The sequence below is a fragment of the Sceloporus occidentalis genome, unplaced genomic scaffold (assembly GCF_023333645.1).
Source record: "Sceloporus occidentalis isolate IW3139 unplaced genomic scaffold, rSceOcc1.0.p SCAF_8, whole genome shotgun sequence".
NCBI classification, from domain to species: Eukaryota; Metazoa; Chordata; class Lepidosauria; order Squamata; family Phrynosomatidae; genus Sceloporus; species Sceloporus occidentalis.
The window spans coordinates 44,403,574-44,422,196 of NW_028316988.1; the positions used below are offsets into that span (position 1 = coordinate 44,403,574).

At 39.8% G+C, this 18,623-nt stretch overlaps 2 protein-coding genes across 3 annotated transcripts in view; both read left to right on the forward strand.

The window, feature by feature from the left end:
• The window catches only part of LOC149308804 (phosphatidylinositol-binding clathrin assembly protein-like), a 47,884-nt gene extending 38,182 nt beyond the window's left edge, over positions 1 to 9,702 (forward strand). The window contains exon 20 of the mRNA XM_089536495.1: positions 21 to 9,702. Within this exon, the coding sequence (XP_089392621.1) occupies positions 21 to 35 (15 nt within the window). The 3' untranslated portion in view covers positions 36 to 9,702. The remainder of the gene's footprint in view (positions 1 to 20) is intronic.
• Positions 27 to 17,591, forward strand: LOC149308805 (prefoldin subunit 3). 2 transcript variants are annotated; one of them, XM_089536498.1, is made up of 6 exons: positions 27 to 135; positions 13,070 to 13,194; positions 13,989 to 14,055; positions 14,596 to 14,694; positions 15,135 to 15,273; positions 16,544 to 17,591. In XM_089536498.1, exons 1-6 carry the CDS (start codon positions 115 to 117, stop codon positions 16,612 to 16,614), a joined length of 522 nt encoding a protein of 173 aa, XP_089392624.1. In that variant the 5' UTR covers positions 27 to 114; the 3' UTR covers positions 16,615 to 17,591. The 2 variants fall into 2 exon arrangements, with proteins under 2 accessions (XP_089392624.1, XP_089392623.1); XM_089536497.1 differs by lacking the exon at positions 27 to 135 and adding an exon at positions 11,111 to 11,243.
• The last annotated feature ends 1,032 nt before the right edge of the window (positions 17,592 to 18,623 follow it).

Here is an 18,623-nt window from a genome sequence, read left to right on the forward strand (position 1 = left end):
CTTGATTCCTTGCCTTACAGATACAGTTTATGTAAATCTGCCAAAGCAGCAAGAGACTTTGACAACCAAATATTGGTAGAAGGAAGACAGAACTTTTAAGCTGCAGTCTTCACCATGGCACATACCTTGCTCCCCGTACGATATAAATTACTTTGAATTGCTGTGCTTTAGAGATTCTTGTTACAACAGTCAACTATGATATGAAATCATGTTTGGTTTTGAATAGTGTAAGACTGTTCTCAGCGGAAAGCTGAAGTCTTTTGACGCTGGAGGTCAGCAGAGTGTGAAAAGAAAATCCCAACTTTTCCCTTGTTAAAGAAGAGCTAACTTGAGAATTCCTTGCAGCATTTTCATCCAACGGCTTCCTTACAGTAAGATAGCGGAGGACGTCATACTTCTATTTATTATTTCCCCTGAAGTCCGTGGCGGGTCTGATCATGGCACTACTTTTAATGAAGTTGAGCAATAAACCTTTCAGAGACTCTTTTAAGGAGTACCTGATAAAATAAGTACTCTGGTTAAGAATTTAGTCCGACATCATATAAATGCCAATATCATGCGCGAAACCCGACTGCTTTTTTCTCACATTAGACAAGCTTCTTCTAATTCACAAATTTTGTACTGTGAGTTTTAAATGCTGTGAATCGACTTTTAACAAAACGTAGGCCATTAACCTGGGAGGGGGGAAAAACAACCCTGAATGAACTGGCATTACAGCAAGAGTTGTTCCTTCGCCAAGGGCTAGACCTGCACTTTGGCAGAGACTTGGCGCCTCACTGTAGTCCGAGGGAAGAAGTAGTATGTTACGGAGTAATGGGCGCATCGCCAGACATGGATGGCAATAGCTGCACTTCCGTACACAGTCTCTTATGTACAGACAGCAGCATTGCTTCTGACTCAAGCTAAGAGTTGCCTTTCACATCCCAGAAAATGTCTGTATGGAAAGCTTTTTTAATCCCCCCCCCCTTATTTTTTGCCCTTTATTTAAGATGTGGGGCAACAGCATTTTCTTAGTAGTTCATCAGTTACATGCTGCACTTTAAGAACTGGAAATTTATATTCCTGATGACCCTCCATCCTTTGCGCATTGTTTGTGGCCCTCGTTGCGGATGGGGGGGCTAAAAAGAGAAAGAAAGCAAAACAGAGAGAGAGAGAGAGAGAATGCCCAGTCACTACATAAAGGAATTTTAGGGTTTGGGGGGGGGGGGGGAAATGTATATATATATATGTAAACTTTTAAGTACAATATTTCCCCCGTGCCGCAAAATCCTTTCCCCCTTTGCAACGCATACAAAATGCAAACATTGTACCGCTTTGAAGAAATTTAGCTGAAAAAAATCTTTTTTTTCCATCGAAAGGTTCAGACTATTATCCTCGAAGATACATGAAATATTATTGCAGTGTAGGAGAGCGTAAGATAGCAGCCTGACGGTCCGTGATTTTCAACACGTCCACCGACAGTGAGAATTTGACATTCAAAGTTACTTTGGCAGGGCATGTTTATGAGGGGAGATTGCAAGAAAACTGATTTATTTTAAAGCTTTTTAAAAACTAAAGAACAGTCATACAAAAACCATTCCCCCCTTTCTGCCACCGCTGCGATGGTTTTCTTGTTTCGAGCCCATTAAGGCAGCAATAACTGCAAAACATGTTACCTGTTAATGCCAACATGAACGTTCTTTCATAAAGCTTTGCCCTTGTCATAAATTGCAGCAACTGAGCGCACTCTTTCATGCGTTTGCTGAATTGTAGCCCTTGTTTCTTTTTTTTACAAATGGAGGGGTTTACATTCAACAAAACAAGTACTTTTGTGGATCAGGCTATGTGTCAAATTCTCAAAGCCCAGTCTGTGTAAAGTGTCTTTTGTGTTTGTTAATATTGTGCCAAGAATGTAAAAAAAGAATAAGAATATGCTTGCTTCGAAAAGAATATATTTGTTCTGTCAAACTAAACATGATTTTTTAAAATCATTTTTTTTACATATGTGTTTGCAATTTGTAACCACTAACTTTGTATGGATTAAATGTCGCAAGTGGGGAAAAAATGTGTTTTAGACCAAATCTTGAACATGTACTGGCAAAAGGCATAAACTGGATGCATGTAATTAAATGTGGAAAGTGACTTTTCAAGGGCTTTTTTTGGCTTTAATGTATTCTCCAGGTTTGTCCAAAACCCATATTTATTGTGGTCCTATAAAAAAAGCTGGAGCAGCTTATCTATGGATCTTTTTATTTTCTTATTTGTTTTTAAAAAGTGGCTATTCTAGTGATTTAATTCAACTAATCCTCATTTAGAATTGTATAACCTTGCTTCCAACCAATTTTCGGTCTTTTGGTCCAGTTTAGACCAGTACATGTGTTTGAAATAACATGGGTTTTATGGTAACTAATGAGAAATGTTTGATCTCTGAGTCTGCGGTCGTGTAAAGTTTGAGACTGTAAAAAAGGCAGAAGGCTTCCCGACCTCCCCGCCAAGATTATTTTCTAATCATTCAGTTTAACTGTGTTTAATTTATTACGTTTACTGGCTGCAATCTTATACCAGGGAACTTCATGCAAGACCTCTCTCCTCAGAGAGTGGCATCTTGGACTCTCCAGAGGAAAGTACGTTTTTGTTATGTTTTATGTGCTTTATTCAGTATTATACACTAATTATTATTGATTTTAATACAATTATGATTCACAGTATGGTCTTTCTCATAATGCTCCTTTTGCTACACAAATGATGCATAAACCCCCAATACTTAGAAATTCTCTTTCTGTTTCATTGCAGTATTGTCTATAAATGCACCCCGTATTTAATTCATATTTTTTTTCTATGCCCCATCCTTTAACGTATTGTCATCTCACCAACCTGCTCTACACATGCAAAACATTCTGGAATATCTATATCTTCGCACGCTTGTAGTTTGTGTAACGTCTTTTGCCCCCACTGTAAGTGCATAGCATATCCTGCACTTCCTTTTCAGCACTTGGCATTAGGAAATAGATATGTCATAAATTAACATGGAAGATGTCCAGCAGCAAGTGCTACTCAAAGGGGTGGTCCAGGGACTGGTGCTAGCGGGTCCACAGCATGTTTCCCAAAAAGAAAGAGGCCGTTTTAGTCAATGGGCACAAATATAATCATGTTCCCTGGCACATTGAGGAGGAAATGCCTGCTGGTTCCCCTCATTGGATAGTTTAAGAAGGACTGCAGTAGATTTTATGAATAACATTTGATGTAACTTGTCATCATAGAATGATAGAGCTGGAAAAAAGAAGAAGGGCCATCCAGTCCAATCCCATTCTACCATGCATTAAGACAATATAAGAGTACTCCTGACAGATGGCCATCCAGCCTCTGCTTAAAAACCTCCATAGAAGGAGACTATAATTATCCTCCAAGGGAATGCATCCCAATGTTGAACAGCTCTCACTGTCAGGAAGTTCTTCCTAATGTTTAGGTGGCATCTCTTTCCACATAGTTTGAATCCATTGCTTCGTGTCCTAGACTCTGGAGCAGCAGAGTTGTGGGAGCATTTTAAAAGCAGTTATCTATTTTAGCACCAAGACTTTTGCCAGTGTCTAAAATGAGGCTGGTATTTTCGTCATATAACCAAGAAATTGGATTTCATAATGCAAACTCTTTCTAGACAAAAAGCAATTCTGAGTTTGTTCAGCGGAGCAAAGGTATTCGGTCCAAAGCGTTTGTCCAGAGATTGGTATCGGCTGTAAATATTGGTGCTGAAACTCTGGAGGTAGTAGTGTTTAGTTGGTAGTTCTCTTAATGATACTTACACAAATATTTCATTCATCAGATTTTTAATGGAGGATGGGGTGCCAGTGAATTCTAGGGTGTTGTCTTTGAATCTTAGGCTGTCATGATAAAATATAACTAAAAGGGAGCCATCCTTCCTTTGTAGCACTGCAAGATTGCAAGACATCATATTTATTGTTGCTAGCAGATAGGTGGTTATCACTGTGTTATTGCCGTGGTCAGAATGATACATACTGTATGTTCATATGAGAAATGACGAAAGTACAGAAAGCTGTATAGTTTTCAACTTCCAGTTGGCAAAAGGTTGTTTACAGTGATATTAATGGTGGTATGCCTGAACTCTCTGGAGAGATTGGATTCTGTTTAATGGTAAGAAAACCCAATGTGTAGTCCATTGTACATACTTGACAGTAGCCCCCCAACCTCATTGATATACTATGAATTAAGGTGAACTGTAAAAGTAGTATCCCAACTAAACCCAGGACTTGCTATCCTGAAAGTCCTACACACATTTATCTGGGGTTTACTTCTGAGTAGACATGTTTAGGGTTATGCTGCTTAAGAGTTTGTTCTTGAGATGTTGCCCAGCCTACTTTCTGGAAGGTAACGAGCTTTTTAACAACTTCCTTGTGAACATATTGAGAACATTAAATGCTTTAGTAACACTTTGGGTGCATTAATATTAAAATATTCATTGCAACTATGCCCTGCTGTGTTTGCCAAGGAAGCAGTATTCTAATGTTCCTTCTCACAAGATTGCCTTTAGGTCAGTGTTGGGATCTTTAAATTTGGCATGTAAACCCTGCTGCACAACTCATGCCATACAGATTTGTTTAGACTTCATTGTTAAAGAATTGGGTTTAATAGTGAAATACCTGTCTACTGAGAAGTAAGCCTTCTTCAGTTCAGTAGGACCTGCTCTCAGGTAAGTGTGTGTAGGACTGCAGTCTGAAACAGTTCACTGTAGTGGATTTAGTGGTTGCAGGGTTGTCATTTTCACAAACATTCATTGATAATATCCATGCAGAGCAGAAGAGCATGCACACACATAATGCAAAAACACATCAACCCTATTTTCTACCATTCTCCTTTACAACTCCTTTACAGCATATGGTTTAAATGCCCCTGTCTCAAATGAGTTTGCAAAGAGATCTTGTAGCACCTTTGAGACAAGTTGGTAGCATGAGCTTTCGTACACTTGAGCCTACTTCCCCAAATGCATCTGAGGAAGTAGGCTCAAGTGTACGAAAGCTCATGCAACTGACTTCTCTCAGTCTCATAGGTGCTACAAGATCCCTTTTCATACTGATATTCCAGGCTAATACAGCTATGTCTTTGAATCCTGCTTCAAATGGTTTGGGAAACAGGGGCAGTTTGATTATAATGTGTAGGGAGTGATAGCTTCATCCTGTAAAGGAGAAGTATAATAGCTTCATCGTGTGGCTTCTAGAAAGTCATGTGAACTTTCACTGATGTGCCTGTTTTGGGAAAGGTGCTCTTGTAGACACAGTTCATTCTCTCTCCAAGGCCCCAAATTAGACACGGGGCAGTAGCCAATATTTTCTGTTCACATCTCTTTCCTGCTTAGTATGAATTAGGAGGTTGGGTTTGATTATTATCCCGTTTCCATCCCTTAGCCAAATGTCCCATCACCATCATATCTAATGTGAAAACTAAAGAGAACTCCCATAACTTTAGAGGGAATTTCAGCAGACTTTGCTTGCCACACAACCAGGTAATAAGCAATACCTGCTGACATTCCCTCATCCAGAGAACCATCAAAGGTGCGAGAGCTTTATCTCCTTTTTACTTTGGCAGCCCTAACCGTATCTATTCTGATGCTAACAATGAAATGTACTAGACTGGGAATAAAATGTTGTTGGAGATAAGTTAAGGCCATAGGTTGGTTCCTTTTATAGTTCACATCTTAGATGCCACCTCCATTCCAGTTAATAAGCAATGCATGATTAAACAAACATGTCCATTATCATTACATTTAGTTGTCCTAGACAAAAAAAAACATGGTGATATTAATGAGTATATTGTCATACTTGAAAAACGTCTCTTCTAAAGGTGTTGTTCCTTTTTCTATATATACGTTCATTTTTAATTGGAAACAAAACTGTAATAAAGACATTTGAGTCCTCTCCATATAGTCAGAATGTGTAGTTTTTTAAAAAGCAAATACACTTTTTCGAGGTTAAAATATCTCTGACTTTAAAACTGAATACAGGGTGTACCCAGATCTGTTTTTGTTTCGTTACGTTCCCCCTATTTTTGTTCCTTGGATGTATGTTAGGGAAAGGTGGGTTTCAATTTTAGTGTCAAATGCACTGTGGATCAGTGCTTTTATTTGTACATAAAAGGGAAATGCTTTCTTTCTTAAGTAGTTTGCATTTTTGAGGATGACGTTGAAATCGCGCTGTGTATCGGTCACTTACTTCCATTCTAAAGATGATATTTTTAAGTAATGGGAAATGTACATGTTCTCGCTGCAGTTACTGGAAACTGTTTTAGGAATAGAAATACGGCTTTGGACTCTGTAATTTGACTTTTTTGACCGTCATGTACTGCTTAATATGTATTTTATAAGACACTTTTACCCATCGCTGTCTGATAACGCCTTTGTTTTCAAATATTCTAATAGCCAACACAGTCTCTCTTCTCTCCCTGTGTCAATATTTGATATCTCTGTAGTATTTTCCATACTACTAACGTGTACCAACTATTTGGCTGTTTCTCCCCAAAAAACACTTACGTGGCGAAAGGACTAAACACATCTTTCGATCTGAGCATGTTCTTCTAATTGGAGCGTTCATCTTATTTTCACCATAATCCCCCCTTTCTCACCTGTTTATGTGTCTTAAAATACAGTAGATCTGTGCCTTGTTATGGATGTTAATTTGGGGGGAAATCCTCTTTATCGGACAACTCTTATATTCCTGTTCTCAGAGCTGGGTTGCATTGAATATATATTTGAAATCTGTATTTAATATAGGATTGCATCTTCTATCTAAAATATAAATGTGTTTGGGGTTTTTTCCCCTTTCATGTGCTGTTTGATCTTCTTACTGTTTGGTAGGAAATACCCAAAAGAGCTTGTGGAGACAACCTACAACCCACAAGTTGAGACAGATTTGAGGTTCCATGTCTTCATTAACTAGTATGAGGTGGGATCCAAACTAGGTTAGTTGGACTTTGCTATCATTGAAATGGGATATGTTTGTCGTGACTTGTTCTGTGTCCATCTGGTTTGACCTGTCTGGGTTTGTCATGCAAGCTTTTTTGCACTGGAAATATCCCATTGTGGGATGAAGGCGTGATATAAATCATATATATATATATATATATATATATATATATATATATATATATATTCTTTCCTCCCCCTTCCCAATGGATAGGATGAGAACCGGTGCAAATTCAGCTTTTCCAGCCTGAGAGCACAAAGCTTGCCAGCTGTCAGCATCATGTAAGTGAGCTGACAATCCAGACAACCAGTTGATAAGAATGGACTCACAGGGCCAAACTGGATGATACCTGGCAAATATGTGACCATACTTCATTATTTGTTGTTGATGTTAAAAGAAAAAGCAAAGCTTGGGGGTGAGATTGAGACTGGGGTGTCACACGCCAATGCGGATCAATATCCCTGGTAGGAATTGAAGCTTCCCTATGAGAGCAGATAGTTGTTGTGGGTAAGATCATGGATATGGGAAAATGGGTTACATTTCTATTCTGGTTCATGGTAGCCCTGATTCTTCCCACCCCTTCTATTCCCCTCCATTGTACTTGCTGGGTTTTTAAAGACACATGAGATGCAGTCAGGCATTTCTCACATTGTTTAATGTTGTCTTGAAAGCATCGAGTTGTGAAACAAATAGACCAGAAGTAAGTCAGTTCTACAGCTTAGTATTTGGGGGTCTACCTATCTTACATTAATTCAGAGTGGAAATCATCTGGATCTCTAAATGGTGTTGGACTGTAAGTCCCAGCAACCCTCGGCAATATAGCCAATAGGGAGGAAAGCTGGGAGTTGCAGTCGCAACATCAGCTGGAAAGTTGTGTGATTTCCATGCCTGTATTAGTGTTCAATCTGCATAGGTGCAAAAATAGAGCCAGTGCAACCAGGCAGAATGTGACCTTAGTTATCCCAACAAGAAGTATGGGGAGTACATGATATATTAGCACCATTCCCCAGATTTTGAGGGAAGCATCAAGATAAAGTTTCTGATGGTTAGTTTGCTGTTAACAATATTTTGACTCTGTAAGCCAAATTTTACAAAATTTGCATCTACAAAATTCACAGCTCATTAGACCATGAACACATCTTGATGGAAGCTATTCTGGAAAAACCAGCATAGAGAGGGTTAAATTAAATTAAGTCCTCCACTTTAGAAAGTTTTAAATTAAGTTCCCCACTTAATGAAGGCTTGTTACCATCTTACACCCAGCATTTAAGCTGTTCTCAACTGCCATCCAGTTGTAATACAGGCCAAGTGTATTCAAGTGGAAAAAAATATGTTGAGTGCAGTTGCAAAGTTAGATACAGAGGCATGATACAGACAGGCCAAAATAAAGCTGCTTCGAGTCACTTTGGAGGTATGCTGTTTAAATGATACATGTGTCCTAAAAGTCCAGAAGGCACACCAAAGCCACGCTTCAGTCCTAAGGACTGGAGTGCAGCTTTGGTGCAGCTTACAGACTCTTAGGACGCATGCATCATTAAAACACCATACCTCCAAAGTGACCTGAAGCAGCTTTATTTTGGCCTGTCCAAAACAAACTACAGAAATAATCCAGTTTGGGACCACTTTAACTGCCTTGGCTCAGTGCTAGGAAATTCTGGAACATTTGGAGAGCTCTGGAGCCACAATAAACAACAATTTCCAGTGGTTAAAGAGGCTTCGGATTGGATTTATTTCTGCAGTGTGTTTTGGACCTATGTCATTATAACAGTTTGATCCCATTTCAACTGTCACGGCTCTCTCCTGTGGGATCCTGGGATTTGTAGTTTGGTGATGTGTTTATTCTTTGCAAGAGAGCTCTAATGCTGTAGTTCAAGAGAATGGAACTAAAGCTCCTGAGATTCAGAATGGAACTGTGGCATTTGAAGCAGTATCAAATTGCTGTAACTATAGTGTTACACGAAGCACCGAATTCATGTACAATGTCACTTTATCAACCTGGTTTCCATAAATTATTTCCAAATATATATATATATATATATATATATATTTAAAGTCTTTGTAATAGTTTCAATTAAGCCGGAAAATCCAAGTTGTCTCCTTCAGAAGACATTACAAAACGAATGTATTTTGCCTTTTATGTTTAGAAGATTTGCAATATGGGTTTCTGTGTTTCCCCCTGTTTTTTCATATTCGAAATGCTTCTTTCAGTTAAAGTTTTGTTTTTTAAATCATACTTGATACAGATTAATGGAGCGTATTGTACTTTTCTATTTCTCCTACTCAAAGTACAAGTTGAGTCTCCCTTATGTGTATAAGATGCATATGAATCACTTTTGCGTTTCGATGTTGGTCCCATTTCCAAGATGGTACAAATAAACAAATAGAGGGGTTACAAGACCCAAAACGCTTCTGCTCCCCAGCATTTTGTATAAGGGAGGCTCTACTTGTGCGTCTTTTGCTCAGCTCCGCATGTTTCGATGTAGATGGATGTATTTTCCCTTTGAAAAACTAAGTGACCGGTGCATCAAGCCAAAATGGGACGTTTTCAGTCCCTATCTCTTCTCCGCGACCGTATTTCTCTGAAGCACAGGGTTGACTATGTTAATGTTTTGATAATCTCAACACTTCATAACTTGGCGGTATACTATATATATATTAAAAAAAGAATATGGAAATGATTGAGACTGTTGCATAGAATCCTCCATTTTGTTAACGAAACAGGTTTTGGAAAATAAACTTTGGCACAAAGCGACCTGGATGTGTGTTTTGTATCTATTATGACAACAGTGTTTAGTTAAATACGAGTCGGCAACACTAAAGCTAATGTGGTTTTCCTCAATCCCAATGTGAATTTATGAGGGAAAGAGCTCTTTTGAAAGCTTCAAGTAATGATGTTTTCCCCTCCACAATCCAAAAGGATCAATAGGGGTCTTGCTTTTTGATAAGGCTAACAAAATGGCCTGGAAGAGATGTATATATAAAACTGGACGTTTTGGTGACTTTCCATTATTTGTCCTGTTAGATTTTGGTCCTAAAATGTTAAGCTAACGCAGCCGACCCTCTCTATCCACGGGTTCAATTGGCCACAGCTTCAATATATTCACACACAAACATTTCCAAAAAGCGAACCTTGACTGTGCCGTTTTGTATGAGGGACACCATTTTACAACACCAGCGTACGCAATGGGACTTGAGCATTTTACAGGCCACACACACACACATGTTGTATATATGTGTGTGTGTTTATAGCCATTACAGTATAAATACACACATATATTGTATATGTATATTGTATTTGTGTGTGTGTGTCTGTATACTGGATGTGTGTGTGTGTATCTATCTATCTATCTATCTATCTATCTATCTATCTATCTATCTATCTATATATATATATAGTGTGTGTGTGTGTGTGTGTATATAGTGTGTATATATACAACACATATATGACCATTACAATATAAACACACATATTGTATATGTATATTGTATATATGTATATTATGTATATATTCATATTATGTACACATTTTGTATAATATATATAAACACATACGCATATGTATATTGTATATATATGTATATATACACATGTATAATATATATATATATATATATATATACTCACACACACATGTGTGTGTGTATGGGTACAGTTCATTATTATTACTATTATTATTCCACTTCATTATTATTTTTCCACTTTCCCACAAAAATACTGGGACTCAAAGCAGCTCACAGTTTAAAAGAATGCATTATTAAAAAGCATACAAAAATGAGCATTAAGAGGGAATTAAACTGCTGCAGAGAAAGAACGCATCGCTCCCGAAAAGCCCTCTCCCTCCCCTCAGTGAAGGAACAATCCTAGTCTCAACGCTTGTTGGAACTGCGCATGCGCTAAAGGGAGAAGGCTCCCCTCAGTGAAGGAACAATCCCCTCACAACGCTTGCTGGAACTGCGCATGCGCGAAAGGGAGAAGGCGCGGAGGAGAAAAGGGGCGGCTCTTGTATGCTAATAGCTCACTCCTCCCTCCTTACCTCGAACGGTCGGCCCGTCAATCAAGGGCTCTCCCGACCAATCAAAATCACATCATCTTCGTCGTCGTCGTCGTCAGGCGACGCTAACGCCGCTTTCCTCTCGCGCGGTCCTTCCTCCGCGCATGCGCACCGGCTGTATGTCCCATTCGCATTCGCACTCCTCCTCTTCAAGATGGCGGCGGCCACGGGCGGCGAGGCGGTTTGTGGCGACGGACCGGGCAAAAGGGCGCACCTGGGCATCCCGGAGGCCGTCTTCGTCGTAAGTGGAGCGGGAAAGGGGATAGGAATGGATAGGAACGAGGGGGAAGTGCCTCAAAACTAGGCGCCGGAGGGAGGGGGAGGCCGTTGGGCCTGGGACGGGGTCTGCGCATGCGCAGAATCTCTGACAGCAGCGGCTTCCTCTCTGAGTGAAAAAATCACGTGACTCCCCTTTTGGAGGTTCTCCTTCCTTCATCCCTAGAGAGAGAGAATCCTTTTTAAGTGCTTCAACTGCCCTGGCTCAGTGCTGGGGATCATGGGAACTGTAGTTTTGTGAGGCATTTAGCCTTCCCTGTCAGTGCCACCATAAACTACAGTTCCCAGGATTCCCCAGCACTGAGCCAGGGCAGTTGAAGCAGTCTCAAACTGGGTTGTGTTTTGGACTGTGAAGTTGAACTCTGCCGTTTATCCATTTGTTTTGTGGAAGGCATCCTGATTTAGGGGAGTTGGAAGAGACCCCAAGATCCTTCCATTCCAAACCCATCCTGCCATGCAGGAACTCACTATCAAAGCACACCCCACAGAGGGCCCTCTGTTTAAAGACCTCCGAAGAAGGAGACTCCGCTGCTCTTTGAGGGAATGTGTTCCCGTCAAACAGCTCTTACTGTCAGGAAGTTCCTCCTGATGTTGAGACGGAATCTCTTTTCCTGTAGTTTGCATCCATTGCTCCATTGGGTCCTAGTCTCTGCAGCAGCAGAAAACAAGCTTGCTCCCTCCTCAATATGCCATCCCCTCAAATACATAAACAGGGCTATCATATCACCTCCATCAACTCCTGTATTCCTCCGTCGAACAGCTCTTACTGTCAGGAAGTTCCTCCTAATGTTGAGCTGGAATCTCTGTTCCATTCCTCTGTATCCTGTTCTCTGGAGCTGCAGGAAACAACCATGCTCCACCCTCAATAGACTTAAAGACGGCTTCGAAAAGCAGTTTACCTTTGAAGCGCTGGGTGCCCAGAACGATCAAAGAGGATGGCTTTTGGGTTCCTGGCTGCTGTTGGCAGAGGAATGCTGGAGCTCACGGGTCTCAGCCTTGTTCCGCCAGACCAGTTCGGTTCTTGCAAATGAGCCCTTTTTTGGGCTGACTCACCTTTTACGCTGGTAAAATATGCCTCCAGGAGATGAGGAGCAGCCCCACAGTCGGTGTCTGAGCTTGCTCTGTTTATGCAGCACCTACAACACTCTTGTAGTGCGGGATGAGCATAGTAGTATACCGCACCTAGTGAGTTTATGCCTATTTCTTTTGCCAAAGTCAAAACACCCAGATTAGGAGCATCTGAAGACGCCAGCCACAGATGCTGGCAAAATGTCAGGAATAAACTCTTCCAGAACATGGCCACATGCCCCGAAAAACCCACAAAAAGTCTAATTTAGCCCATCTTTGATATTTGTCTCCTGCCTTGCTTTAAGGTTGCTATGTCATAGAAACGCACAGTGCTTTTCTATGGTATGTACCCATCTTACGGCAAAGAAGAAGGCCGTCCTGGTTCCAGATGATGGGAGTCCTTTGGGGAAGATACCCTTAGGAGTCCCCTTTTTTCACAAGCTGCTCTTGCTACCCTCCCATTTGCCAGCCATTGAATGCTGCTCCTTCCCATCTCCACTGCCATTTGCTTGTCTTCAGCTTCTCAAGCAAGCCATAGGGCCTCTTACTGTGGCTTTCTGTGGGGAGGTTGACATGGGCAATGCTTGGCAAATCAGTCTCTGGTACAAGCGCTGGAAGAATGCGAAACAGACATTGGGCAACTTCCCCAGCTGTTTACGGTGCTGCTTGAACCAAAGATTTTGATGTTATTAATATGTAATATGTAATTTTTTTTGCTTGAAGGAAGACGTAGACTCCTTTATGAAACAGCCAGGAAATGAGACTGCAGACATAGTGCTCAAGAAGCTGGATGAACAGTATCAGAAATATAAGTTTATGGAACTTAACCTTGCCCAGAAGAAAAGAAGGTAAGAGTTATATGGTGATTTTAATAACAGGCCAGGCTGACGTTTTCATTGCAGCTCCTCAAATCATCACGCAGCCTGGGTTTTTTGGGGGTGAGGGGGGTTATCATACATAAGAACTGTCTGTAACCTCTGTTAACTTCATTCCCATTGGCAAAGACAGATAATTTTGACAGCAGCACTTTGGTTTAATTTTAATCTTGATAAAAACAAAGTACACTTAGGTGGCAGCACTAAAATAGTCTAATAGCTAATTGGTGGCAGTAAATGGACACTCACATTCTTGAGTTAAGGTCCTGAACCTTGGCTCCTCAGATGTTGTTGGGCTACCTGTGTTGTTGTTGTGTGGCTTCAAGTCATTTCCAATTTATGGCAACCCTAACTCCCACTTACTGAGCAGTGAAGGATTATGAGAGACAGTCATGCACGAAGTTAAATAGCTATGGATTAAACATTTTAAAAAATGGTTCAACGTCAGCAAGTCTCTAAAGTAGAAAGTAACTGGGTTTTTGTAAAACTGATCCATCTCCAAAATAATAGATCACATGTCTATGCATTGTGTAGAACCATAAGTTCCTTTTGACCCAGTGGTGCTGCTTACTCATTCAAGGAAATATCAATATCCATAAATGAGCTGAAGCTAATGTCTGTCTCCTGAAACCCCCGTTAAATAGGAATAATGTTCCTGAAAATCATATTAATGTGCTGGACTGACGTTTTTGCCTCCAGATATAAAGCAGACAGTTATTTAGTAATCTTTGTGAAAGTAATACTTTACATCTGTCTTTTGTTCACAGGTTAAAAAATCAGATTCCAGAAATTAAGCAAACATTAGAAATCTTAAAACACATGCAAAAGAAAAAGGTAAGTAATTTATATTGTTCATAAATGGGTACATAAAGATTTCTTGTCATAAGATCAGAGGAACTGTTGAATGTAAACCTAAGCTAATTTCATAGAATAAAGTAATTTCTTTGAACTAGAAAGTGGGGGAAATTATTAGCTCTATATTTGCCTTCCCAAACCTGGCATCATTCAGAACTGTTGGGCTGCAACTCCTGTCGTCTCCTGTGTAAATCTACAGCGCTATATAAATAAAGCATAACAATAATGATCATGACGATGACGACGATGATAATGCTGGCTGAGATGATGGAGGCTACCATCCAACATATCTGGAGGGCAGCAGCTTGAGGAAAGCTTCTCTAAACCATTAGTAAATATTGCTAAGCTTTTGTTGACAGGTTGAGTGGGCATTTATCTCAAATCAAAATGTGTCCATAGTTATGAGAAAAAGATTGTAACATCTGACTTGAAATCCCTTTAACTGACAATTGTAAACTAATAACTTCTCCATATTTCAGTGCTGCAACCATGTTGATTTGTTTTTTGTCCTGTCCAAAGGAATCTACAAACCTAATGGAAACCAGATTTTTATTGGCAGATAACCTCTATTGTAAAGCTTCAGTACCTCCTACAGACAAAGTTTGTCTCTGGTTAGGGGTAAGTAATTGCTGAGCAAGTATACACTTCTAGAATTGAAACCGTCTGTCCTGGTACTTGTTTCATTCTGGCCATTAATTTGGTTACAAGGCCTTATGAGGTCTTGAATGTTGTGTATTCTGTGCTGGACATACATCTGGCTTGAAAACTGTTGTGGCCATGCTCACCAGAATGAATTAAACGTCCAATGTCAGCCTGTTACTTACAATATACCCAACTGTGCTTAACTAATACTATTATAAACTAACATTTGCACTTAAAAAGTGGCCTCAAACAAGCAATCTGTGGTATTACGTCTTTTAAAGACTTAGAAAAGTCAGAACCAGGCCTATCACTGTAAATATGATTTTAACTTGACTTTATGACTTACCTTTCAACTAGAAACCTATTTCACTTCAAAAAAACCATAAAAGATTTTTCAATGCAAATTTGGTTCTTAGGCCAATGTAATGTTGGAGTATGATATCGATGAAGCCCAGGCGTTGCTAGAAAAGAACCTCTCCACAGCCACAAGAAACCTGGAGTCTCTAGAGGAAGATCTGGATTTTCTTAGGGATCAGTTCACTACTACAGAAGTCAGTATCCTTTTTAAAAAATTCCCTCTATCGCTTTGCATTTCTTTCTGCTAATCTGCTTGTTGCTGCAGTTGAGAAAGAGGACCTCTAATGATGGGTGAAGTTATTGGTTTTCATTTAATCCTAGCTTTTCAACCAAGATGGGCTCCCAAAGCATTCTCATTGCTTAAATCTACATAAAGATTGCAGTATGGTTGTACTGATATAATCACTTTTGATTCTGGTCAGTGATGATGTAATTGAGATGCAGGTCTCTTCCCTCCAGAGGAATAAAGCAAAAAGCAAGACAAAAAACCAAGCGTGTGCACACACAAGAATACACACATTCTTGGCTTCAGGAAAAGAGCCCATATAGCACAGATTTCCTTACACCTTTTCTGCAGGACATTTCCCAAAGGATGTCTAAAACACAATCTCTTTGCATCTGTGACCACCTTTGCTCTTAATTATCCTATATTAATGAGTTGTTGCCCTGCTATTGTGCTGCATGTTAAAAGAATTAGCAGTTTTTTCTAGTAATTAAATGAGGGCTGGGCAGTTGCTATCCATGTCACAATAAGCTGTCTGTCTTCCATCCATTGGGAACAGATGTTTGACCACACATCTGCATTCAGAACAGGTCCTCTCATTCAAATGAAGACATGCTGATATCAGCTGGCTGCAGTCACTTCCACAACTTAAGAAAAGGCGTTTAATTATAATGACTGACAATACTTTTATTTCAATGCTTAGGTGCCCCAAACCTAAAATAATTTGTAATGTAAAGCAATCCAATAAACAGATATAAAGCAACACACAAGAAAGCTCTAAATAGCATATGGCTGGTGTGGGGAGAAATCAATGAGAAGATAATGTTTTTAGTAAATGTCTAAAAGTATTCCAGCATTGCAGGAAAGGCTATGACCACAGCCAACTCTGGCACATGTTATGTGCCTGAGCATATATGTGTGTGGAGAGGATAAATGCTGCTGTTTTATGGGGTTTCAGAAGGTTAGTATTGTGTCTAAACTCACATGTTGATAAACCTTTAGACCTTGGTTTTGAGTTCCCATTTCTGCTGGCATTGCATAGTGTTGCTCACTACATATTTCCACATCATCAGCCTTCATATGTCCAATATACTGTGCAAAAGCTGGGTACGAAAACAAGCAGTGTGGAATATTCACAAAGCAAACATGTTATGTTAACTCTCTGATACAAGTGGAATAACACAAGGACAGAAGCTGGTGCTTTCAGTGTACATAGAACAACACCTTCCTTAACTGTACTTCCAGATATGGCTAGAGTTTATAACTGGGATGTAAAGCGAAGGAACAAAGACGACCCTTCCAAAAGCAAAGCATAGTTCTGCCAGTTTTAAAAAAACAGTTCTGATTTTCAAAGTATTTTTTTATTTTTCAAATGCCCCGTCGGGTTCATCTTTCAACAGACTGTTTAATTTAATCACTTCGGTCGAGAACATAAAACACCTAAAGTAACGGTGAGCCTCTTATTTATTTGCAAGCCTTACTCAGTTCTGTGCATGCTACATGAAATTATGGCTGGCTGGGGAGACTAGCCACAAGGGATTTGGCGCTAACAAACCTGTCATAAGGAAATCCTGAAAAGGCGACATGTATGATGGAGACTATTCCATTTTAGCAGGGGTTGTTTTTATCTGCTTGGTGAGAGAGGTCAGCAAAATGCGGCAAGGAGAAAAATGTAATAGCAGAATGGGGAACCTCGTGTTCATTGCACTCCTACTCTTTTGGTGTTGCTGTTCGAACCTATCCCAATTCTGTTCTACATTTAGCTTTACATACCTCACACAGAGAAAGGATGAAACCATTGAATAAACTGTGCTACCTGTATGTTGTCTTACTCAGTTCTGTGTTACCATAAATATCCTGTTTATTCATCTGAGTTTATAAAATTGGGGGCATCCAGATGCTAACCGCCTGCTGTGTTTGGTCAGCACACTTGCCATCCCTTGTCTCATTCGGATGTCTTAATGCTTGCAAAGACACCTTGGTGAAACCTGCATTTAAACATGGATGGTATATTTCAGCCTTGCTGCAGTTGCTAACAGGTGGAACATTATTCCCATGCTGCTTATTATGAAGCTTTGCAAAAGTGTTGCCTTGACACCTCTCCGTATTTTCTTTCCCCCGAAACTGCGCTGCACACCTGATGATGGTCAAATTAGTGGCGTAGCTGGCAATGCAGGTTTCACTTCAGAATTAAAAGCAAATGTTAACTGTGTTCTAGTTTCATGTAATAAATAATTCCTGTAAAGTTTTTTGTACTTTTATTTCATTATATTAAAGACGGTGAAACTTGAAATGCTTGTGGCAGAAATCTCTTGTGCCTATTTCTTTTCAGCTTGTAAAATGCTTGCTCCCAGGGAGGCTTGCAGGGATGGATCCACCAAAGTTAGTTCTGGTTCTCTCTAGTGTGATGGAAGATAGCATCTGGACTAAAATTCACAAAAGAGAGCCAGTGTCCTCTTAAACATCATCACAATTCACAAACCAGGTTTCTTGGTGCCTCTGCTACACAACTAAGAATACATTAAGTAACATAGCGCAGACTGTGACACTGAAAGCACAGTCCTTCAAAATAAAAGGGCGGTTATTCTGTTTAGATGATTGAATTATTCTATTTAGTAGCAGAAACAGAGAAAAGCAGTGATTCTTTGGGAACAGGGAATATAACATCCTTATAATGGATTTAACATACTTTTGAAGGAACATATTTCATAGCCGTCCAGTGTTTCTGTATTGGATTACAGGCAAAAGCTGTTTTGTTTTCTTGGAGCCTTCCGTCTCTTCTAGCAAGATGTAGATCCCCACACTTCTCAAAGAGAGGGACATGAGTTTAGTTAAGATATAGGAGAAAAGGTTTCCTCTTTTGTATCTAGGTGACAAGTTAATTAAATTATTTTAAAACAAGCTTGAGAAGACAAGGCCAATAAGGAGCTCTTAGAGTGGGCTGCCCAAACTGATGGAGGCCAGAAGTGCTCTCTTGAAATTGTATAAAGGGATGAGTTCTTTTTCTCCGCAGTATTCAGTTATTTTGTATATTCCTCTTATTCTCCTTCTGGCTTAATTTGGATAATTTCTAGTTTATGAATTTGCACATGCACATTTCTCTCTATTGTTTTGTTCCTAGGAGATTTCATCAAAGGTCCGTATGTGTTTGTACCACATCAGATCACAAGCGGAACAATGAAGTGAACATGGGCATTGACATCTGTCTGAGCAAAGCCAGGATAGTGCTTTTATTATTATTTTTTCCAGTGACATAATAGGGGTTTGGTATTAGATTTTAATTTTGAGGTCAAGTGATTTTTCCACCGGTTTAACTTTTCATCTT